General features: G+C 38.9%; 1 protein-coding gene across 1 annotated transcript in view; it reads right to left on the bottom strand.

Moving 5' to 3' along the window:
- Positions 1–25,584, bottom strand: part of BBS9 (Bardet-Biedl syndrome 9) — a 325,628-nt gene that overhangs the window by 174,924 nt on the left and 125,120 nt on the right. The window contains exons 10-14 of the mRNA XM_081102088.1: positions 18,304–18,485; positions 13,148–13,224; positions 8,079–8,132; positions 2,520–2,622; positions 419–523 (exon numbers count right to left, since the gene is read on the bottom strand). Coding sequence (XP_080958214.1) covers positions 419–523; positions 2,520–2,622; positions 8,079–8,132; positions 13,148–13,224; positions 18,304–18,485 — 521 coding nt within the window. The remainder of the gene's footprint in view (positions 1–418; positions 524–2,519; positions 2,623–8,078; positions 8,133–13,147; positions 13,225–18,303; positions 18,486–25,584) is intronic.

The following is a 25,584-nucleotide window of genomic DNA, read 5'->3' as shown; positions in this document are numbered from 1 at the left end:
CTAGGTCTGCTCTTAAACTGACTGAAGGGTAATAGTCACTAAAACAATATCTCAAACTCTGAACATTAATCTAATGTTAGAATAACCCTAATAGTCTTTCATTTATTCAGACTAGGTTTTTCTCCTTAGTTCAAATAGATAAAGTATGACTATATACCATTCTTCTAGTGAGAGTAAAAGTATATCATATTTGCTATTAACTGAAAAAATAGAATCAAACACTTTGTATGGAAATCCACTAAATTGACTTATCACTTATTATTCATAACACATTAATGTAACTTGGACATACAATTTTATTTAACACTAGAAAAGAATCTTTTTTATTTAATAATATTTTACAACGTGTTTTCCCATCTTATCATTTAAACATTTCACTCATAACTACAAGTGCAAAGGAGTGATTAATCTTGTTTACCTGTTGGTCTGGCATAAGAAACAACAGCATTTCCTTCCAATTCAGGTGGTGCATAACTTCCTTTCAGAAAAACAGAAAAGGCCACTGTTCTAGTCATCTCTGGTGCTATAAGCAATGTGAAAGTAATGGAAGTTACATAATTATTGACAGTGATTAACAACCATTCAAATTACAGTGGGGCCTTGACTTACGAGTGTCCCGACTAATGAGTTTTTCGAGATACAAGCTGTCTCTCCACCGATTTTTTGCTTTGAGTTGCGAGCTAAAATTCGGGTTACAAGCCAGCTTCAGATACCCCACCACTAGTTGGCGCAGCGACCATCACAGTGAACGCCACAACATCAGCCCAGCATCACGTGTCATTGTAATGGTGAAAATTGATTTGACATATAAGTAATTTGAGTTACGAGCTCTGTCACAGAACGAATTAAACTCGTAAGTCAAGGCCCCACTGTAGGCCCCTATTGTATGCCAGCTATTGTCCTAAGCACTTCACATGGATTAATTCACTTAATCCTCACAATGATCCTATAAGGTGGGTGGTATTATTGTCCCCATTCCTTTCTTTTTTGTTATTGTTATGGGGGAGGGGGGCATGCAGGTGGAAACTGGCTAGAGAGAGTAAGAGGCTTGCCCAAGGTCATATAGCTAAGACACAGCTGGGAACTGACTTCAGAGCAAGGGGGCCGAACACTCTACACCACTGCTTCTCTTTGCCCAGGTGAACAGGCAGCACAGACAGAGACAAGGGTACAAAAGGGCAAGAGACTGTGGGAGTGGGAACAGCACTTTCTCATGGTCAGGACAAGACTGCAGGGAAAATCCAAGGAGGGGACTGGACGTGATGGAACTACAACAATAGAGACAGCAGATGGCGCACAGCCTTCTGTAATCAGGCATTTGATCTCCAACCTGCGTTAGAAAGCCCTAACGGGTTTGTAACTGGAAAAATAAATTGTTCAGAATGTATTTTAAAAAGATAAACTGAAATTATTGTAAAAATTTAGAAAACAGCCCAGCTGGTGTAGCTCAGTGGTTGAGCATCAACATATGAACCAGAAGGTCACAGGTTCTATTCCTGGTCTGGGCACATGCCCAGGCTGTGGGCTCGAACCCCAGTGGGGGGGCATGCAAGAGGCAGCCGACCAATGATTCAATGATTCTTTCTTATCATTGATGTTTCTACCTCTCCCTTCTTCTCTGAAATCAATAAAAATATTTTTTAAATAAAAATTAGAAAACAAAATGAGAAACCAATTGTTAGGTATCATGTCCAAGGCTACTTCAGCCATTCAACCATTCCTTCACTCACTCAATGAGTAATTTATTGAGTTCCCACTATCTGCCAGGCATTCAGGTAAGAGTTGGTTATACAAAAGCAAAAGAGAGAGAGATGTCTTTGACTTCCTGAATAAGACATAGGCTCCCCAGCTGAACTGTGACAATAAAGAAAGATAATTCAGAAATCACTTTAACAGAATCAGTGACAACTTACATGTAAGTGGGAGGGGATAAGAGATTCTATGCCAAGAGGGGCCCTAATATAGGCATTATTGCAGATACCTTACATAGATTCATTTTTTCATTAACCTCAAGACAGCCCTACAAGAAAGACATCATTATCCCTTTCTGCAGACTAAAAAAAACGGAGGCTCCAAGTAATTACTAAAGTAGTTTGCCCAAGGTTACACATAGAGTGAGAGTCAGGGCCAGGATTCAAATTCCGGCCAGACTCCAAAGTCAATATTCTTTCTTCAAACATTACTGATTCAATAAATAGCTCACTAGAGAAACACTAATAAAGAAAGCCTTCCAAATTACAGTGTTTAAGTACAATTACAGGTCCACCTAGTTAAGGAAAGCCCTTGGAAATCTGTAATTACTTCAGACTCAACAACCATTCATTGAATGTCCATGCTTGATGCTTAGAGGGAAAACACCATAAGCCAAACAACACAAGCATTAATTTCAGGAAGATACCAGTCTCACAATTCAGACAAGAAATATATCCATGAAATGAACACACTAATAAAAAAAATTTAACTTAAAAAAAAGAAAACCTCAAACTATGATAGACTTTAAGCCAAAACCAAACACTCACCGGTCAATTCAAAAGTGAATTGGTCACGTGACAATACCAAAGGTGGCTCCACGTAGACTGATAACTTGGCTTTTTGCAATGCCACTCGATTCTGCAGTGTGACCTAAGGAAATAGAAATTGTTAGTAACTACAAATTATATTCTATCCAAATTAATAACATATCACAACTACTTAAAAATCAGTACAAATAATTAGGAAACATCATCTGGGGAAAAAAATGAGAAGCTACAAAACATAACATGTAACATAAGTGGTAGAATGAAGTGTCCTACTCAGAGACTGGACCCTGAAGTTAAACAGACTTTTCTCCAAAGAAGACACAGGAAAGGCTAAAAAGCACATGAAAAAATGCTTAATATCTTTAACTGCTACAAAATACAAATTAAAACCACAGTGAGATACTACTACACAGCCACTAGAATACTATAATCAAAAGGTCAGATAGAAATAGGTGTTAGAAAGAACGTGGAGAAATTAGAACTTATACATTCTGATGGGCATGTAAAAAAGTACAGCCACACACAAAGTCTAACAGTTTCTTTAAAAATTAAACATAAATTTACCATACAATCTTACAATTCCATGCCAAGAGAAATGAAAACATATGTTCATGCAAAAACTTGTACACAAAGGTTCAAATCAGCATTATTCATAATAGCCAAAAGTAGAAACAACCCAAATGTCCATCAACTGATGACTGGATAAACAAAACACAGTATATCCATACAATGAAATACTAATCGGTATTAAAAGAAATGAAGTGCTGACACATGCTACAACATGGACAAACCTTAAAAGTAGTATGCTAAGTAAAAGGAGCTAGACACAAAGAAACACATATTATATGATTTCAGTTACATGAAATGTCCAGAATAGGCAAATCTATAAGGACAGATATAGACTTGCAGTTGCTGAGGGATAGAGAGGGGGAATGAGGGGGGAATAGGAGAGAAGGGAACAGGAAGTGACAGCTAATAGGAATGGGGCCATTTTTAAGGGGAAGGAAAATGTTCTCAAATTAAATTATGGTGATAGTTCAACAACTCTGCAAATATGCTAAAAATCACTGGATTATGTACTTTTAATGAGTAAATTGTATAGTATCTAAATTACATCTCAATAAAGCTATTAAAAATGTTCTACCATTATCCAGGTGATTACTTTGTAAGTTATATAAATACCCAATCACTGTGCTGTACACCTAAAACTAATATATTGTATGTCAACTATGATTTAAAATTTTTTTCGTTTAAATTAATTTTTTAATTTAAATTTTTAAATTTTTAACTTAGAAATGTTCTATCAAAAGCAAAGGAAGCTATCTGCCATCAATGGCTGATAAATAATTACACCATGAAATATTATATGTGTTCATTCTTCTTTTCATATAGATGTGGCATCATCAATTATTTATCTTAACCAGTATCAGTGTATTACATTTTACACAAGTCAATTATTCTCTAAAGATTTCCTTACTTTGCCCAGCCAGTGTAGCTCAGTGGTTGAGCATCGACCTATGAACCAGGTGGTCACAGTTTGATTCTCAGTCAGGACACATGCCCGGGTTTCAGGCTCGATCCCCAGGGTGAGATGTGAAGAAGGCAGCCAATCAATGATTCTCTCTCGTCATTGATGTTTCTAGCTTTCTCTCCCTCTCCCTTCCTCTCTGAAAACATTAAAAAATATATATTTAATAAAAAAGATTTCCTTTCTTTTCCTTAAGGAAAGTAGTCTTGAAATTTCTCTTAAATACAAGACTTGTATCACCCATTCCTTAATTATATATGCATAGCTTAGATACATATCAAAGCACTATATTTTCTTCTATGGCCTAAACCAAAAAATATCCGACATAACTAATTCTAGAAAATGTCAAAGAATGGCAGCATTCACCGCTGCATCTCTGAGCTGGCTGGACTTCCAAACTGGTGCTCTCGCTTGATGATGCTGGAAACCTTCCCACTCGGATTCGAATCAATAGCTAAGAACTCGGGTAGCAGTGTGTCGGGAAGTCGCTGGGGATGGAGCAGCATAGAAACCATGAGCCTGGTGACCTTTCCTGGCCAGTGAGAAGGGGCATCATTTTCACGCTGTCAAGGAAAAAGCTTAATGATCTGGCTTCCATTGGGCATGCTCTCTCTTTCGATCGTATCTCCTAAACGGCCCCGTCTCTTTGAGTAATCTCTCCTAGATGAGCGCACATGGCTGGTGCGGTAAGACAGACTTTCACAGCAGACCTGGGTATTGCTCGTCACGTGACACCCAGAATCACCAGAGCTGAGGAGCATTCTCTATGGGTCAGTGCAGTCTGGTTACTAGGCACTGGTATATGAGGCAGATATATTTCATTATTAACTGGCATAATGAAAGGGCTTACTTATTTTTAAGGAAAGTAGTTCTGAAGTTTCTCTTAAATAAAAGGCATGTATCACCTATTCCTTAATTATATATACATACATGCATACATACATACATATAATAGAGAAACCATATACAGCAATATACAACTGGCCTACAAACATTATATATATATATATATATATATATATATATATATATATATATATGTAATTAGATTCAGAAAATATCTTGAATTAATTTTAAACAATGTGGATATTTGTACAACTTAAAAATAAGTTAAACATGAAATTTTGACTTGCACAGTAAAATTTTTAAAAGACAACTATTGATGCAGATAAATACAATAAACACAGCAAATGAACAATGAGCCCTCAGTTGTTACTTTATCAGCCCTGGGAATACATGAGGGGAATCTGCATCCCATGAACAAAGCTTCCTCAGTGACGTCTGACCATTGTAAACCTACTGCCTTTCTAGTCAAACCCTGACGGCAATTATGAGAAGAAACCAGATATGCACCACAGACAACATTCTTTCAAATAGCTAGTCCGCTGAACAAATGGAACACATTTTAATACTTTCTATTAATAATACGATGCTAGCCTATACATACATTTTGAATTAATCACATTAATGATAACCATTAGCAGCTTTCTATATTCATAGAACCATGCAAATAGATTATTTATGTGCATTATCTCATTCATTATTTGCAACATGGTGAAACAGCTACATTACTATATACCATTTTATAGAAAAGCAAACTGTGGCTCAGAGAGGCTAAATGATTCGCCCAGGGACATTCTGATTGTAAGTGGGGGAACCACAGTTGAACTTTCGGCTGCCAGAATCCAGAGCCCACGCTCTGAATCAACTGGGGTTAAGTCTCAAAACAACTCTGCACATGAACGAGTGCCCCCATTTTACACTTTAAAGACAGAGCTTCAGGGAAGCTAAGTAAGTGCCCAAGACCATCAAGCCAGTATGTGCAAGAGAGCTGAAAGCTCAGTTTTAAAAGTGAAGATGAACAATCCTGAAAGTAGTACCGGGCTGTGGGTAAGAGAGTAGACACTCTGACTGCCTGGCCTGGCAACGTGAACTTAGACAAAGGTCACACAGCTTTCCATTGTCACAAAAGTGTCTGCATTTGGTAGAGGCACAACCGTGAGAGCTCTCCTACATGGACTTACAGAACCCCAACAATGGCAAGGCCCTTTCCAAAGTGAATCAAGGAGATGTGGGACGAAAATAACTACAGGAACAAAGAAGAGCTGTGTTTGAGCCAAAAAAACAGTTAAAGACTTGGCTAGATCGTAAACTTCATATTTTAAGAGAAAAATAATTATAGAATATTAAGGGAAAAGTATAAAACATTAATACAAGAATTTTCCATGCTCTTTTCTGCTCCTAACAAAATGAAATATGATCCTTAGGAAACAGAATACTGAATTTTTTATCCTCGGTGTATAACCAGGACTCCAAAGGCCAGGTATGAACAAACCGCTCTCCCATCAGGCACACTTACTCAAGGCAGCCACATCTTCACTCACGTGGAACGGATGGAAACATTTTCTCAATTAACAGGATTTATTATGATGGAAACATGCACGCTTATATATCTTGGCTGCTGTTGTTATAAAAGGCTAGAAGGGGAGATTTATAGCAGAAATGTGTATAGAAACTGTCAGACCGAATCAGGAAGGCACTGTGTCTGCTGCGGAAGTCCGGCTGACCGTGTGCGACCCTGTGTGGTGCCTTCTTTCTCCTGTTCTTTAGTGGCAACAGGGAGCGTTAGGATTGGCTTAGTGTCGTTCTCAAACGCAGTAACCCACCGGTGAAGGAGACTTCCCCGGTAGTGTCATGCCAGCATCTGGAGGTGGCTATTCCACCTGAGAGCCTAAGAGCTGCCTGGGACAGAAAGGTGTGTTTCCTTGTAGCCATCAGCAGTAGCTGGGGGGTAAATTAGCATGAGCAATGTTATCCGGTTGAGGTACAAGACTTTTCTGCAATGTATAGTGTGCGCCTGAGTTATTATGTGTATGTGTCTGAACAGTATCAGTAGATAGACATAAAAAGGGTTTCCCCACACAAGTCTATAGATCATTCCTGGAACTCTGAAGGGTTTCTTTTTTCTTAAGTGTTTGATTTCTTGCCACTAATGCTTTTCCAGACTCAGAAGTATTAATGAGATAGAGCCTTTGATTGAATAGGGGAGGGAGACTGGGGAAAGACCACCCTTGTTTCCAGTGGCAAGAATCCAAAAAAATTAGCTTAGGAAACTGTTAAAAGATTGGGCTCCCTTCAACTTGTACCACAGAGCCCCACACTAGGGCCACCCGCTGGGCCCAGTGTAAGCGAACACAATTGGGAGAGCCTGGTACCCTGTCAAGCTCCTCCAAGGACAGCAACCCATAATCTAAGAAAATATGAGGCCCTGTCCAAGTTTTGAGCGAATCGCCAAGATCCACAACTTTCCCTGGCTCCACGCTCTGGGCAGTGATAAATATTGTCAGCTTAATAATGTGCTGACTGATTACCACACTTTAATCTAAATGCCTTAAGAGGGTTCTCCATTTGAGTCCTAGTCTAAAATTCTACAATGACGGGACTAAAAATTTTAACCAAAACCACATCCTTCATATTCTATTTTTTCAAGACTATCAATTTGTCACTACTCTACTTTGTGGCTTCTTCATTTAATATTTTCTTGCTATAAATACACCCCTTTAAAGCTAATATTATGGCAGATAGATGGTTGGGAATTCTTTTCAAACACACATATAGTCATTCCTAGAAGAAAGCTATTATTAGTATTCACATAATTCCCTAGTATATATATGATGCGTCAATCAACTGGTTGGTCTATGTGATGACGCAATTCCTTTAGCATATTTAAAATGCTAATTGTTTCTAGAAAAAAAAGACCCTGGATCATACAACACATTTAAGTAATGGTAGGAATAAGTCATAACAATTGTTTCTATTATGTACATATTACTATGAATGCAATTATCAGTTTCATATTTGTAGAAAGCAATGAAGGTTATCAATTCACCACCCAAGGCTGAAGAAAGCATACAAATTCCAAGTGTTTGCATGACATTTCCATTGGCTGTTTAAAGGGTGACAACAGTGACAAACATGATGAAATGTGTACTATTGTGTGCACATCACAGTCTAGAACCATTGTACAATACCTTCACTGTGACTGAAGGGACAAGGTCAGTTCCCACTTCAACATCAGGAGCTTGCTGTAAACACACAAAAGGAAGGAAACAATGGTTTCAATATTACACGTCAACATACACTTCTCACCGCCGAAATCGGGAACCAACTGCAAAGGACTCGTCACTCCGATGACAGACTAGAAGAGTCCGTGTGGCTTTTCGGACGTCTTCATCTAGAAAGTCATGAGCTAATATTCAAACACCCACCCTCCCCCCAAAAAAGGTCACAGGTCTTATTACCAAGCTCTATTGCCAAATGTACTTGAATGTTGAAACTAATTAATTCTATTAACTCGTTCTTTATATTACACAGAAGACGGCCTCCTTATATTTCCCAGATAAACATTATGCCATCCTTTTAGGCACTTTTATTTTTAACTTCCAAAGGTACTTTATTCTTATTAATAATATGAATATGTATCTAAGACATGTAACTAATAATAAAAAGATTAAGGGGCCTTACATCTAGAAAATAAAATAAAAGTAGGAGTGTGACTTTTTTTTCACCAGCTCATATCATAAACTAGTTCACTCTTTGAGCATCAGCCCGGGCTACCTGTTTCTACCACTTAAGAAATTCAGAGTATTGTATAATAGAGCAAACATTCCCTTAAAATTTATAACATTTTTATGTATTTTATTTTTTAGAGTGGAAGATTGAGAGAGAAAAATTATCACTCTGTGACAGAATAAAACAGAGGGAGGACATATTTTTTAGTAATACTCATATGAATTCCTGGGGAACAATTAAGGTCCTAAATCTGTATCCAACCAATGAATAGATCAATTGTACTTTAACTTAACCTGCTTGGAATGTTTTTACATCTAAACAATGGATATTGCTATGAAATAATGAGCATCAGCATAGTTAAGAGTTGGAGATTCATATTATATTTATGACGCCATAGAAACCATATATAAACTCGAATCCAACTCAATCAAGAAGATAAGATAGCAATGCTTGCCTCCTCTATAAAAGACCCCATTCTTATATAAATTATATTATGTTTTCAGATGTGTGCTTTCATATTAATGATTCAAAATAAAATATTAAGCCAGGCTTTTGGGGATAGTATTACTTAAAACCCAGGAAATGTTTTACATTTAGCTGTCTAAGTGTCTAGAAAAGAAACAAACATCTCCTGTTTCCTGCTCTTTTCAATCCATTGTCTGAACACCTCGGTACTTCAAGTCACCCTTTGGGAAATAAGACTATAGTCAGAGAGAAATGGCTTTCCAAAGACACCACAGCACCATGGCCACATAAATCGTTGGGCTAATGTTTTCCAATGGAATGAATACGATACTCTCAAGAATCTCCTATGAAGGAAAAAAAGAATGAGACAGGAAAATGAAGCTGGAAAGAGACACCTAGTTAAAAGGAAACAGCACTCCAGGTTGCCAACGGGGAAATATACATTACAATCTAGTGCTAGTACATAAAGACTTTTCCTTCAAAGATCAAAAGTTGCCAAAGAACAGAGAGGGAATTCCTCATTCCAAATAGCCTATGTTTAAGAGAACCTAAAAAAAAATTATATAAGTTACCCAAAGGAAAAAAAGAATCATTCCCAAGGCAAGAAAATGTGTGTACATTTGTCAGCTAACTAAGCAGAAGTGTTCCACCAGACTACACCCTTCAGGTAGAGTGAGGAATGGTGTGTGCTGAACGCCCAATGTTAAAACAGTGCTTCCACTGTGACCAGCTGGGTGAATGTTTCTTTCACATGGAGTCCTATTTTTTTAAGTGTACCCAACTTACTGTACTATAGCAATGTTAACGTGATTTTTATCACAACATGGGTTGGCTGTTATACTAAAATTAATCTCAGAAAAACGTATGACAACTACTGACTCTATTATGCTCTGATACCTAGATATTAAAGTCATTTCCTAGGCAAAATTATATAATTACTAGAGGCCCGAAGCACGAAATTCGTGCAAGAGTAGGTCTTCCTTCCCCTGGCTGCCGGCATCGGCTTCCCTCTGGCACCCAGGACCCGGGCTTCCCTCCAGCCACCAGCAGGCACCCAGGACCTGGGCTTCCCTCACAACCCCGGCTTCGTCCAGGTCATCAGGAAGGACATCCAGTCTAATTAGGATATTATGCTTTTATTATTATAGAGATGACACAAATACAGTAAAACCAGTGGATTCGATCACTGTCTAAATTGATCAGCTTTTGGTATGGACACAGAAAAACTTAATAGATTTTGCCCAAACAGCAGGCAGTGAGACATAACCAGTCAGAACCTAACAAGTGCTTACAGAAGACTAAACAAGGAGATGGGGTAGCATAACCAAGGACAGTCCCCCTTTCATCCTCTTGTTTCTCAGCTTTCTTCATTCACTCAGAGAGCAAGCATCTACTGAGCACCCATGTAAGACAGGCACTAGATATGGCAGGGAATGACACAAGTAGTGAAACACAGATGATGGCAATGGTGGCAGGAGAGGCGGTAGTGGTGGTAGTGATTATAATGTTGGAAGATCTAAAGTGTAATTTTATGATGATGATGCTGCTTAATTATCATAACAATTCAACAAAGGAGATTCTATTATTTTTCTCATTTTACAGATGAGAAAATTGAGACTAAGAAAATGAAATAACTTGCCCTGGGTCACACAGACAAAAATGGGGGGGGAGGGGAGGAAGGAATAATTCCTGGCCCAACTGTTTACTCTTAAACTACACACAGATAGCCCATCACAACCACCATAATGTATTAGAGATTGTAAATTATCAAACACGGAGCTAGACCTTTCTTTTTTTTTTTTTTAATTAAATCTTTATTGTTCAGATTATTACATTTGTTCCTCTTTTTTCCCCCCATAACTCCCCTCCTCCCAGTTCCCGCCCCACCCTCCGCCCTCACTCCCCACCCACTGTCCTCATCCATAGGTGCACGATTTTTGTCCAGTCTCTTCCCGCATCTCCCACACCCCTTTCCCCCCCAAGAATAGTCAGTCCATTCCCTTTCTATGTCCCTGATTCTATTATGATCACCAGTTCATTCTGTTCATCGGATTATTTATTCACTTGATTCTTAGATTCACTTGTTGATAGATGCATATTTGTTGTTCATAATTTGTATCTTTACCTTTTTCTTCCTCTTCCTCTTCTTAAAGGATACCTTTCAGCATTTCATATAATCCTGGTTTGGTGGTGATGAACTCCTTTAGCTTTTCCTTATCTGTGAAGCTCTTTATCTGACCTTCAATTCTGAATGATAGCTTTGCTGGATAAAGTAATCTTGGTTGTAGGTTCTTGGTATTCATCACTTTGAATATTTCTTGCCACTCCCTTCTGGCCTGCAAAGTTTCTGTTGAGAAATCAGCTGACAGTCGTATGGGTATTCCCTTGTAGGTAACTGAGTTTCTTTCTCTTGCTGTTTTTAAGATTCTCTCTTTATCTTTTGCTCTTGGCATTTTAATTATGATGTGTCTTGGTGTGGTCCTCTTTGGATTCCTTTTGTTTGGGGTTCTCCGCGCTTCTTGGACCTGTAAGTCCATTTCTTTCACCAGGTGAGGGAAGTTTTCTGTCATTATTTCTTCAAATAGGTTTTCAATATCTTGCTCTCTCTCATCTTCTGGCACCCCTATAATTCTGATGTTGGTACACCTGAAGCTGTCCCAGAGGCTCCTTACACTATCCTCGCATTTTTGGATTCTTTTTTCATTTTGCTTTTCCGGTTGGTTGTTTTTTGCTTCCTCGCATTTCAAATCATTGACTTGATTCTTGCGCTCCTCTGTTCTGCTGTCGGGAGTCTGTATAATATTCTTTATTTCAGTCCGTGTATGCTTAATTTCTAGTTGGTTCCCCAATATAACATCGAGGGTCTCATTAGTTTTCTTGTAGATCTCATTAAGTTTATCGGCGGCTTCTAAACAGTTCTTGAGAGACCTTAAAAGTGTGGATCTGAACTCTAGATCTTCCATTGACAATTTTGTCCTGTTTCTTTGTCTCCGCATTTTGTTATGCTTCCTTGGTGCACCCCCTAGTGGTCTTTGTTCGCGGTCTTATATTTAAATCTTGATTGTTGTAGCTAATTCCAGGGAGGGTTTGACCTCCAGGCCAAGTGGCTATGAGAATCAGCTGTGTCAGCAGTGAGAGAACTTCTGTCCTCTAGGGAGGTGCTAATCTGGCGTTTGCCTGAGGCTATCCGGCAAATGCCTCTGTGCAGGGCTTGGGCGGGGCGGGGCGGGTCGCACAGGATCAACAGGGTGGGTCAGAGAGAGCAGTTATGGCAGCTCTCAGTCCTGTCCCCAGGGGCTCTGCCTCTCTGAGTCCCAGCACCCGCTGCAAAGCTCGGAGAGAAAGCTGCACTCGCTCTGACCGAAGCCAGACAGTCCCGCTTCTCCCATTTGAGTCTGGGTCCCTAAAGACTCGCCCGGATCTGGAGCTCAGAGTCTGCGACTCCCTCCCGATTGAAAACGCCAACCGCGCCCTCCGCCGCCAGCCCGCTCCGCGCACTCTGCACCTCAGAATTTGACTTCAGCACTGCGCCTCCTCTGAGTGTCCGTATGCGTTTCTCTTTCCTCCTAGTTGTAGGACTTCCACTCAGCCAGCGTTCCAGTGGTTCTGGGTGATGTCCCTTCCATCTTTTAGTTTCACTTTTGAAGTAGTTGTTCAAAGCAGCAAACTCCGGCGTTAACCTATGCCGCCATCTTGGTTCTCCCTGCTAGACCTTTCATAAACATTATTTCATTGAACCTTCAACAAACATCTTGCGTGGTCAGTATTATCCATCTGGATTAAAATTAAAGTTAAACTTTAAAAAAAAGGTAGATTCAGAGTAATGGTGAGAACTCCTTCTACTATTCCTCTCCCCCTTTTTAGACAGATATCTGCCTAGAAACTCCTTACTGCACCCAGGAGGCTAGAGATGTTTATTTCCAGAAAATAACAAAGATTATAAATTGTTATCCTCCCTAAAGCTTCTATTTGAAGGCCTATCATTTCAGCCAATAAATTTTGACCCCAATTTAGCAGAGTCCCCACTATCACCAACCCTTTCAACGTCTGCAAAGACACCTACAGACACAGAGTCGAAGTCAGGAGAAACCACGGCAGAAATTTTCAAGTCATCTTCTCTCTCAGTCATGGGCCAAACACCTATAATTTGGAAAAAAAAAGAAAAGAAAAGAAAAGAAAGAAAAATTCTTTTTAAAAACACATTTTATCATAAAGTAAAACCTGCTTTATAGTTTTTAAGAGTTATCTATACCATATATCCCAAACACCCATAAACATACACATTAAAGAAACTAATGCATTACAGAATTAGAAGCTTGATGCTAATTCTTCCCCCTCTACAATATTTTAAGAAAAAAACTGTCTTTCTCCAAAGAGAGTAGCTAGGATGTGACCCACTGCCTAACCCATATTGGGAACTTCCGTGCCTTCTCCTTCACTTCTGGTGGAAGCCTACGTTAGTGCAACACTTTTGAAGGTAAGTTGGTTTGAAAGTAATTACTCTTGAAGGTAAGTAATCCCACTGCTTGGGAGGAGAATTGTTAGGTGACAGGATCCGTACATTTTACATTTTGATAGTTATTACCAGCTCACAGGCATGCCCAAGGAAGTTCTCTGCTGCTGGTACTTATTAAAAACAAAACAACCTAAAGCTCTATATTTCTATTAATAGGGAAACAGTTAACTAAATTATGGTATATCCATGTTGTGCAATGGTCTAAGAGCTATAAGTAAGAGTGCTATCTTTATATACTGATAAAGAAAAAAACTCCAAGCTATGCCTATTAATAAAAAATGAGACGTAGCACAGTGTGTTTATATGCATTTGTAAAAAAAAAAAATCACAAAAACATGAGCATTTTTCTAAAGAATACACGACACACTTGATAAAGGTTACCTTTCATCGTGTGGAGTAGGACCGGGGGTTTTAGCCTTTTAGTACTGTTTGAATTCCTTTCACCATATTCATATTATTTTCACAATTTAAAATTTCACTATTTAAAAAAGCTTATAGTGTATAATAAGATATTATGAACAACTGACAGAGATCCTAAATAAGCAAGGAACATAAATAATACTTATGCAATGTGTGTGTGTGTGCGTGTGTATGCACACATGTACATGACACACTGCTGGCTGCCCACCTACCATCCACCTTCATGCCACCTTCATTACCAGAGTCCTGATTCTGTTGAGACATTCACCTTCACCTCAAAGTCATTGGGTTGATCAAATCCAATTATGTTCACCTCATTCCCCTGACGGTTGGTTGTTTTAGGCATGAGCATGGGGCTTAATCCTGGCAGCTGTGACACAAGGAAAGTTGGGCGTGGGGTTGGGGGATTCTGGTACATGCTTCTGGGAAAGCTATTCCTCCCTAATAAACGGGGAGACTCGGGAGAAACACCTCTCTTCTTCCCTGGAAATCGTACTTGCACATGCGCCTGGGACTGCAGAAATCGCCGGGGACCCTGCCAGGAACACCCCCACACGCTGAGGAGGGCCAACTGGACAGATGGAGAGCCCTGGACGCAGCCACATGAACCATCCGTGTCTGGCCAACAGAAGACCTGCCTACGCTTCCAGCAGGCATTCCCAGCAGCGCGGCAATATTTGGAACAGGAATTTCCATAACTTAGTGAGAGTACAGAAGGCAGCTCATCGCCCACCCAATAACCATCCTTCAAGAAGCCCAATTTTATTCTAGGCAACAAAGTGCTCGGCTAAAACCCTAACTTCCCAGCCTCTTTCGCAGCCTGGAGTGGCCAGTGAGATGAGAGGAGAAGCTGCTCAGGGTGTGGCTTCCAGGAAGGATCCTTCAGGATCTGACTCAGCCGCAGATGTGAGGGCAGCAGTTCCAGAAGCCACCCTGGACCAGCAGAGGCCCTAGGAGGAGAGGAAGCGGAGTCCCTGATGACCGTGCAACTGCCAAACCGACCCTGGTCTGCCATCGCCGCGCTGCCTTCCCCGGGAAAGAGACCACCGCCTGGCCAAAGCCACTGCATCTGGGCACAGCTACACAGCAAACAACACATCCCAACACGGGCACCAAGCGCAGGTGCTCCTAGTGCTCCACGGCGGCAGCACGGTTATCCTGGACCAACTTCATTGGATGCAGGCTCTCACCTAAATGCCGCGACGCACTGCCCTCGCCCTTCCTGAAGGCATATCCTACCCACTCCCCCTGACTCACCCAAGCAGAGCATGACCAACTGTCTAAGTCATAGGGAAACCCCATGTTTTTTTAATTCTTTTTTAAAATATATTTTTTATTAATTTCAGAGAGGAAGGAGGAGGGAGAGAGAGCGATAGAAACAACAATGATGAGAATCATTGATCAGCTGCCTGCCTCCTGCACATCCCCCACTGGGATAGAGCCCGCAACCCAGGCATGTGCCCTGACGGGGAATTGAACCGTGACCTCCTGGTTCATAGGTTGATGCTTACCCACTGGGCCACATCGGCCAGGCAGGTAACCCCATCTTTGAAAGTGCCTACCGACAGCTGTTGATGCTGGCAATAGAAATGCGTGGCAGGATTCACACTAATGAGTTGGGCACAGAAAGCTTCAAAGTCCATGAGCCATACAGGAATTATTACTATAACTTCATGCTTACAACATACGTTCCTCATATAACTTACACACATAAAATCGGGTTCAAAACCTTTTTTATTACAGTAGATAATATGCACCATGTGTATAACAAAATGTACTCTTTAAATTTTGCTGCAATTCTAGCTTTGAAGAAAAAAAAAAAAGCTTTAAGTACTGACCATAACCCACAAGACTAAAATTTTTTGTAAGTTGAAGTCACTATACAAAAATAAGTGGCATTTAAATGAATAATGGGGTCTTCAAAAAATTCAGTTTTAATTTCTCAGAATCTTCTATAGTGAAACGATTTGCTACTTTACATAATTACAGGTATTTTAATTAAAAATATGCCACCGATTTATAAGGGTACAGAAGACTACATTTTTCCATATCTAAAATAAAGTAGTTTAAAAGTCTCTCTTTCTAAAAAGTCTCTCTTTGTTTCTTTTTCAGGAATAAAACCAAATGATGGTGGAGAAAGGGCAGAGCACTTCAAATATCAACGAGAACTTGGGGTTATGGAAACAATGAACTCTGAACCCGAGTCCGTGGGCACATCCCTAACCTAATTAGCAGTTATTTCAAATTACACAGAAGGATCAAGGTAGTGACAAGTAGAACAACCTAACCCTTCTCACCCAAGGGCATCACTATGGTCACCAAAAACATAACTTTTAGCTGGAAGGGGTTTTTCTGAGAAATGTTAACACAATTAAATGGTAATCAAAATACCATTAGCACTTTGTTTATGGAAAGAACAAAATCTCAAAAAACAAATTTGGAGTGAAAAGCCACATTAAATGTATTTAACGAACTCTAGAAATTTCATGTTTCACATATACGCCACTCTTCCCCAACTACATTTTTAAACAATAAAATGAGACTTATAATTCCATTAATCACAAAACAATAGAATCAAAAATGGGGGGAGGGGTTGTATATTGCAATCTGATACATCCAATTTTAACTATTCTCTATTTGACAGGGAGGTACTGACAACAAATAAATAGGTTTTTAACTAATGAAAGTTATTAAAAGACCTAAGTTTCACTGGTTCACTTTCAAAACTTTCTAAGAGAAAGTGCGAAGCCAAAGAATAATCATTTTATTTTAATATTCGTACTCTTTAAATATATTATCTAAAGTCCTCTGACTCTTGTCTTGGTAATTCAGACTCAAAAATACATAAATCTCATAAAGTGACTGGACCAGGAGTACGACCGGCTCTGTGGTTTTGGTTGGCTTTTGATGCTCTTCTCCTTTTATTATTCCTACTTGTTTTAACATTTCTTTTACGTGAAAATAGTCCATATTTTTTCTCATTAAAAAGAAGAAAAAAAAGCAACTTTTACCTGACCCTGAAAAGGGAGCTTGCAGTAATGCCTTTCACATGTCCAACTCAAACGCAGGATTGGGGTTTTGTTTCTCCTTTTAATTTACAATAAAATTATACCCCTGTGAATCCCAAAGTAAGATAATATTGAGTTATTCAAAACTCAGGAACTGAATATACCATCAGCCTCTGAGTCATTAGAAACAGCATACCACGGGCTATGCTCTGTGGATGCTAACTACAAACATAAATTCTATCGCTAAGCTGCAAATGACTACATTTTTAGTAACAAAGTGATAACTCATGTATTGCTTTGGTTTCTTTTCAAAGAAGCAACTAACTTTTTTTCAGGGACATTAGAAGTTAATAAATGGCCACTCTAAACTTTAATGCTCTTCTTAAGGCCTGAAACCACTGACCAAAGAGGTACAGGTTCCTTTTTTGTTGTTGTTAAAAGGAAGTTTATTGAGTATTCTTACATATTGTGTACATCTGCTGATCTGATTGACATGTAGATAAAAGAACTATCACTATTTGATGACAAAATAACATGTATTTTAGAAATCCTTTTCTTTCTTTTTTTACTAGAAGCCCGGTGTACGGATTCATGTACCCATGGGGTCCTTCGGCCTGGCCTGCAGGGATCCGGCCAAAACCAGCTCTCCAACATCCTCTGAGGGGTCCCAAAATGCGAGAGGGCGGTTCTCAGTGACGCACCCCAAAATCGGGCTCCCTCCTCTCTGATTCCAGGTGCATCACCCAAGAACCGCAGCTGCCAAGTCACCACAGCTCAGCAGCTCCTACATTGAGCATCTTCCCTCTGGTGGTCAGTGTGTGTCACATCTACCAGTCACAGCGTCTGCCCCCTGGTGGTAATTACGCATCATAGCTGCCAGTCGGATAGAGACAAGGGCACTTAGGCTTTTATACATATAGATTCATTTAATGTTTTTGCTCCTAAGAGCTCCCAATAGGAAACTAATTCTGCTTGTTCTTTTTCAAATACTGTATTGCTAGAGGAGCACTGGTTCCTTTTTTAGACCTTAAAGGAAAGAAAACTAGATAGCACTGTCCTCGAAAAGGGGATACTAGTGAAAAAGCATTCTCTTAAATAGGACATATTTTTCAGAACTTACAAAATTCAAATTAGGCACAAAGACTTGTGGGTTAAAGAGCAGCACAGTTCTTACAAATATGACTTTAATTAAACCTGAGGAAGAAAATTAATATGTACAAAACATTATCCAGATACAAAGTAAAATCAAATAATAAAAAGCTTCAAATGAGATACCTTGTGATTTGTTAACATCTTTAATGATTCTCTGAAGTTCTTTCAGCTCTGCATCAAGTGCGTCATAATTCAGTTCTCTGGACTCAACTTTGGGGGCTTGGAACAAAGACGGGTCTGTCCCCAGGTATGAACACTGCAGGTGACCATCCTCACTCAGGGTAACTATCACACCCTTTAAATCACTACAATAAAGCAGAGAAAATAAGACATAATTACTTTTTTTGTGGGTTTAGATTGACCAACTACATTTTTATTCAATTAAGCTTTAATATGCCATTAAGAAAATGACTACATTATCTATTTCTAAAATTTTAGATCAAAGACGCAATTCAAATGTTTCAAAAATGGCCCTAGCTGGTTTGGCTCAGTGGGTAGAGCGTTGGCCTGCAGACTGAAGAGTCCTGGGTTCGATTCCAGTCAAGGGCACATGCCCGGGTTGGGGGCTCAACCCCTAGCAGGGGATGTGCAGGAGGCAGCCAATCAATGATTCTCTCTCATCCCCTCTTCCTTCCTCTCTGAAATCAATAAAAAATATTTTTTAAATGTTTCAAACATGATTTGTATTTACAGAAGTAGTCCCAATGTTCTGATTCATTACAGGAGGGAAAAACTACTAACAATTATTATAATACAGTAGCTGTCATTTTGGAGGACCTAACTACACAGCAAATCCTGCTTGAAGAGCTTTTCAAGTACCATGTCTTTAATCCTCACGCCAGCTCCCATTTAGCCTATCATTTTAGCCTACCATTTAAAAAAATCAAAGTAGTTTTCTGAACTTGCTATAAAAGTAGTTGAAGTGAACACCATTTGCTTCTTCCATAGTTTGCACAGAAGAAAAAATTTAAACATTGTCATAAGTCATTTTGAGCTAGTACAGAATGAATTTGCTTGCTTGATTTTTGTTGTTTTTTAGTGGCCATTGATTTTTTTTTAAGGGGTTACCAACCAGGTTCTAAAGGTTAAATGTTAATAAAAAATCATAAAAAATTTTAAGAGAAAAAAATCCGGAAAGATGTTGTTGTTCATCTGAAGAAAAGGATAAGGTATATAAGACTCTAGGCCTTATTGCGAATAGATAAGAATTCTTAAAACTCCCCAACATTGACTCATGGCATGTGGTCAGCTCATGAACCCAAAAGCTCAGCTGGACTGAGAGTAGCTACTGCACTGTTGGATGCTTCCCATAGGTGGCCCAGCATCCACTTTGCCACCTGCCTTCAACACAACATTCCTAACTCCAGGGCTGAGGCACAATCAGTGCCACATAACTGTGTGGTATAACTTCAGAAATATAAAAAATCGATGTACATCACTGATCCAACTAGACTAGGAGGTGGATTAGGGACGTGGGTTCTGACTCTGACTCTGCTACTATATAACTGAGTCAACTTAGAGAAGCCTCCCTCAATGTTCTTTATCTCCAGAGTGAGAAGGAAAGATGACCCTCAAAGGTCTTTACATTTTATGAATTGGTTCTGTCAATCTATCTCAGAAAATAAATACTCCCAAAATGAAATGATTTTCTTAAAGAGTGAAGCCACACCATAGCACCTCTGGGCATGATCCGTTCTTTGTGGACAACTGAAGCCCCCTAGTGGTCGTGGAAATCCTAACTTCCAGCTCTGACAAGCCCGGTTCAAAAGGGCTCTGAGGGGTCACAGTGGTGTGCTCCCATCCCACGCAGTCCCACTGAGGTTTAGGGACCCAGTGGATCCTCAGGAAACTCTAGGACACTGAAGGGAAGGTATCTGGCTGGCTTCTCAGAGAATGTGGAGATCATTAGTCCTTTGAAAGGGTTTTTCCATTTCATCTTGACCTTTGAGTGGTCCAGAATATAGGAAAGCTAGCCTGGCCTAATAAAATATCCCTCACTATGCAAATTTGGTCTTTGAGTTGGCTAGCTTATTATTGAATCACTTCTGTCCCACTATTTTAAATAGCAAACAGCAACAATTTAGACACAAGGATTTATCTGAAAATTTATCTGAGCCTTCTAAGTTTCTGAGTTCAGATAGGAAGAGTTTGAATAGTAATGCCTACATGTATTTTTTAATTGCCTTTCTACTTAGAGAATATTTTATTTAACAATATTGTCCATAGGGATTAATGTGGTAGGTTCTGTGAATGACAGAATTTTATTCTGGAAGAAGCCATCAAGGAAATCAAGTATTGTCTACCATACTACTCATATCTTTAAAATAGAGTGAATAATCCAAAAATTAAGGTCTCTGGATTATTACCGATCCTGAAGCACACCGGCTAACCCAAGGCATGAGTATTTTATGAGGAATCAAGGTCAAAGATGTTATATGCATAGGACACATAATAATTCTGCAATTTTTAGCAATGGGGCATGACATTAAAAAATAGAATCTGCTTAGGAATCTGAAAGTCATTGTTTCATCACTCGGTAAACAGATTCCTGTCCTAATAATACATCCAAACAAAATTCCAGATGGATTTTAAAAGTTAAACTTAAAAATATGAAACTGCAAAAATATTTATCTGCCCTTGGGATGGAAAGGACTTTTGCTGCAAGAAAGCTATAGAGGAAACTACAAAGTAAATTATCTCTAAATCAAGCCACATAAAAAATTTAAACTTGTTATATGCTTTAAAGAACAACGTGGTAAAAAGAACAAAAGGCAAAATGGGAAAACACTGGCAACAAACATAAAATACGTAACTCAAGTCAAACCACATGAAGCTGAGAATTTTCAACTGTTTTTAGCCTATAAAATCAGTTTTATGTGGTACAGCTAATATGTAAAAACTCTTACCAATCAATGAAAATAAGATTATATCCAAAAACAAGGTTAAAAGAAATGTACGACTCACACATAAAAATAGTCACTAAATAGATTAAAACACATTCCAAAATCAATAAAGTATATATTTTAAAGCTATCCTTTATTATTTAACACATCAAACTAGCAAAAATTGTATTTAAAAATCAGTCCTGATGTTAGAGATATAAACTCACATACGCTCTCAATGGGAATGCAAATGTATTAAAAATCCTTTTAGAGAACATTTTAGAAATATACTATCAAAAGCTTTAGAAATAAATGCTCATTGCCTTTTCATACAATAATCTACTTACACAGTTTTTAAGAAAATTTAAGATCAACCAAATGATAAGAAAAAGGGGAAATATTTTTAATTGTGATACAGCTATAATAGAATGCTTAGAAGCCATTAAAAATCATGCGCTGGGCCTCTAGTGTTTTATAATTAAATAAAATTTAAAAGAAAACTATTTTCTTTTTGTAAGAAAAAAAGTATTCTATTTTCCATCCCTAGACACTGAATTTGAATCATCAACTTAGAGGTTAAATAATCTGTGGGATTAGAACTTTTATCTAGTTCTCTTTTTGTTACAAGGCCAATCTAGAAAATGTACAACCTGAAAGTATTTGAAATACAGCTCACAAGAGATTAAAAATGGACAGTTTCTTTCATTTGCTAATTCAAACAAATGAGCAATAGTTTTAAAAAGAAATGAAAAGAAATGCACTCTGATCAACCAAAGGACTTGTATGCATGCATATAAGCATAACCAATGGACATAAGACTCTGGGGGGTAGGGGAGGCCAGGGTATTCTCAAGGGCGGGGGGAAAAAAAGGACACATATGTAATACCCTTTGTAATACTTTAAGCAATAAAAAAAAAAAAGAAATTCACTCAATCAAATTATATATTATTCAGCCACATTTTATGTAAAATAGAAATATTTTAAGTTATCAGATTATAATTCTGGTTTTTGTTATTATATATCCATATCAAAAAATATTGAAAACTGCCTGGCTGGTGTGACTCAGTGGTTGAATGTCAACCCATGAACCAAGAAGTCACTGGTTCCATTCTAGGTCAGGGCACATGCCCAGGTTGCACGCTTGATCTCCAGTAGGGGGCGTGCAGGAGGCAGCTGATCAATGTTTCTCATCAATGTTTCTATCTCTCCATCCCTCTCCTTTCCTTTCTCTTTGAAATCAATCAAAACATTTTTTAAAACTTAAACATTATTAGACCCAGTTTTTACTCTGCCTCAGTCAGAAGCACAGGATTGAAAGGCACTTTCCTTCAAGAACAAGAGCAGATGGGAAGCAGGCAGCCCTCCCTCAGCCCCAACAGGCTGGACCTGACCACTTGAATATACGCTGACTCACTTCACCATCTCTCAACAACAGAACAGAAGCTACAAGGGCAAATAAAACATGGTCTTGCCCCATCAGAAACTGGTCTAGTTGTAAAGGAAAACATCTTTTTTTCTTAAATAGCAACTGCAGTATAACATGGCAGATGCTATTAGCCCAGTAAGAAGAGACTGCAGTGACTTCGCCAGAGAACAGGACAAGTTTCATGGCGCAGAGGATGCGGGAGCAGGACCTGACCTACAAGTAGATCCTCAGATGAAAAATAAACTAACAGATAGAAGGAAGAGGACCCTGGCCTCAGTGAACTCATTCAGTCTCATGACTTTAAATATTAAATACCTTTTAGGGCCAGCTCCCATGTTTATACCTCCAGACAGACCTCCCTCCCACGTCCAGCCACATACTCGACCTCCCCACCTGGAAGGCCCACAGACATCTACCACCGAAAGTGCCTACAGCAGAGTTCTTGATTGGAGGTCCTCCTGTCCAACTCAAGCTCGACCCTCCTGCAGCCTTTTCGAATTTCCAAGACAAGAAGACAGATTCAGCATTCAGTGACATAAAGAAGTCAAGGCACTGGGACAAAGATTAGGCCAAGGTGGGGCCAAGAAATTACATAGGATTAAATCATACAGATTCTTTCATCCTCAAACAATAGGAAGTCACAAAAGGTTTTTAAGTATAGGAGTGAGAAATAACATGATCAGATTCATCTCTGACAAAGATCCCTTCTGATTGCAATGTGGAGAGATCATTGGGGGGGGAGGGGGGTGCCTAATATGGTAAATCCAGGTGAGAAAGGGTAGTGGCCCAGTGAAAATGATAGGGATGGAGAGAAGGGAGTAGATCAAACCTATTTAGAAGGTATAATCACATAATCTCATTGACTCTCCGAGTAACCTTGTGAAGAAAAGTATTGCCTCGACTGTACAAAAAGAAGAATGAAACCCAAAGAGAAAAGAATAGATTGTAGTTACCAGAAGACAATAAGCAAAGCTACAGAGAGCTACAGGCTTTCTGGCTTCAAACCTGAAACTTTCCGTTACCACACTGCTGCCCTCAGAAGGCAGCAAGTAACTCTTCACACAGAATGATTTTTTTAGAGTAGACTACATATTCAGCAATGTAAGATGCTTTTACATTTAACTGAATTGTATTTTAAATAAACTACCAAAGGGTGGTTTTTTCATTATTATTCTAAGCACAATGACTACATATTCAAGAATCAACTATGGAAAATAAGAGAGAAAAGGAAGAGACCAATTCTACATAAAATGTCATGTGAATATTTGCCTTTAAGCTACAAAGTTAAGTACAAAATGATTGTGGTTATTTCCTCCTGTTGAAGCGAAATTAGCTGACACACCTGTTTGGAATTCAGTAGTAAAGGCCTATCTGACAGCCATTTGGAAGTTGCTATTGTCAGCAGGATCCAACTTTGTACATTTAGAAAGAAAAAACATATCTCTTTTGATGAAAGTTATCAATTGTTAAAATTATCTGCATTATAAAGTAGATTAATGACTGTCTACAGAACCCTACCGGGATGTGGCTTTCTCGTTAGTTCTTGTGAGGACAAGTATATCTTACACAAAAGAAATAATGTTTGTGTTGGAAAAACCTCAAATTATAATTGTTCTTAAAGTTAAACCAGCTTTGGGTTCTTTAGCGCCTTTACTGCTCTAACACTGAAATAGAAAACAAAAAGATGGGCACACACTTTTGTTCTAGGCTCTTTTTCATTTACTATTTACTTCTCATTTCTTCACTGCATTTCATTCACTCATCATTCGTTCACTGGTTCATTCATTCATCAAATATTCTCAAACACCTGTCATAAGCAGGATACTATTTGAGGTGCTATAGAGCAGATGCAGATAAATAAAATAGGAAAGCACCTCAATGAAATTGCAGTCCCATAAAAGACATGTGCCTTGACAGGTATAATATGGGGTAGACACAAGTACCATAAGGCAAGTACAAAGTACTTTACTATTCAGAAGTAGAAATGTTATTTCTAGCCACAGGGATTGGGGAAATTTTAACGGTGGAAATAAAAGCTTATGTGGACCCTAAAATACGGTTTGTTTTTCAATTATTGTTTCTGACATATGAATTAACACATATGTGATTTGTACACAAAGAACTCTGAAGCTGGTTCATGCTCAATTTTTCCCAGGACCTAAATGTTTGTTTGTTTTTTAATTCTTGAGAGTACTGCAGATGCCCCCATTTTTCTGAACCTCTAAGTAGCAGCCGAAAACCAAGTGCCTGACTATGTCCCATGCACGGTTCTCTCACTGTTCTTCGTGGCCCCATTTGCATATGTGCCTGGGTTGAAAGTGCTTCTTGCGTGGTTTTCTTGATCAGCATGTATTTTGCTCCTGCCTCCTCTACCCTTCCTTCAAGCTGCCTTCACCTTCCTATTTAAAAGTAAAGCCCTATCTTATTCCGGTAATCACTGAGGTGTGCTTTTGCCCTTTTTTGTTTGGTGTTTTTTGTCTTGTTTTGCTTATTTTGGGAGGGAGGCTCCAATTTTAACGTGCAATAGATTTTAAGTGACCTGCCCCATGATAATTTGTTTCTTTAAACCTTCTTACTATTAATTTGTAATTTATTACATTATAACATAAATATCTGTAATATTGGAGTCTTTTGGATTTGGAGAATAGGTGTGAAGAACACTCAGTATGAAGGACATGAGAGCATAAAGCATAAAGGAGAGAAGTTTAGACAATGTACGAGAAACAACAAGCAGCCTGGGGACAGCATGTAATGGATAAAAAAAAAGAGATTTTTTTTTCTTTTTTTTTTAATTTATTGCTTAAAGTATTACAAAGGGTATTACATATGTGTCCATTTTATCCCCCCCGCCCTAGACAGTCCCCTAGCCTCCCCTATCCCCCAATGTCTTATGTCCACTGGTTATGCTTATATGCATGCATACAAGTCCTTTAGTTGATCTCTTACCCCCATACCTCCTGCCCCCCAACCCTCCCCGGCCTTCCCGCGGCAGTTTGACAATCTGTTTGAGGCAGCTCTGCCTCTGTATCTATTATTATTCAAAAGTTTATAACGGTCTCTATTATCCATGAATGAGTGAGATCATGTGGTATTTTT

This window comes from Myotis nattereri (genome assembly GCF_964212035.1).
Source record: "Myotis nattereri genome assembly, chromosome: 11".
Classification (NCBI taxonomy): domain Eukaryota; kingdom Metazoa; phylum Chordata; class Mammalia; order Chiroptera; family Vespertilionidae; genus Myotis; species Myotis nattereri.
This window is presented reverse-complemented; position numbering and strand designations above follow the sequence as displayed.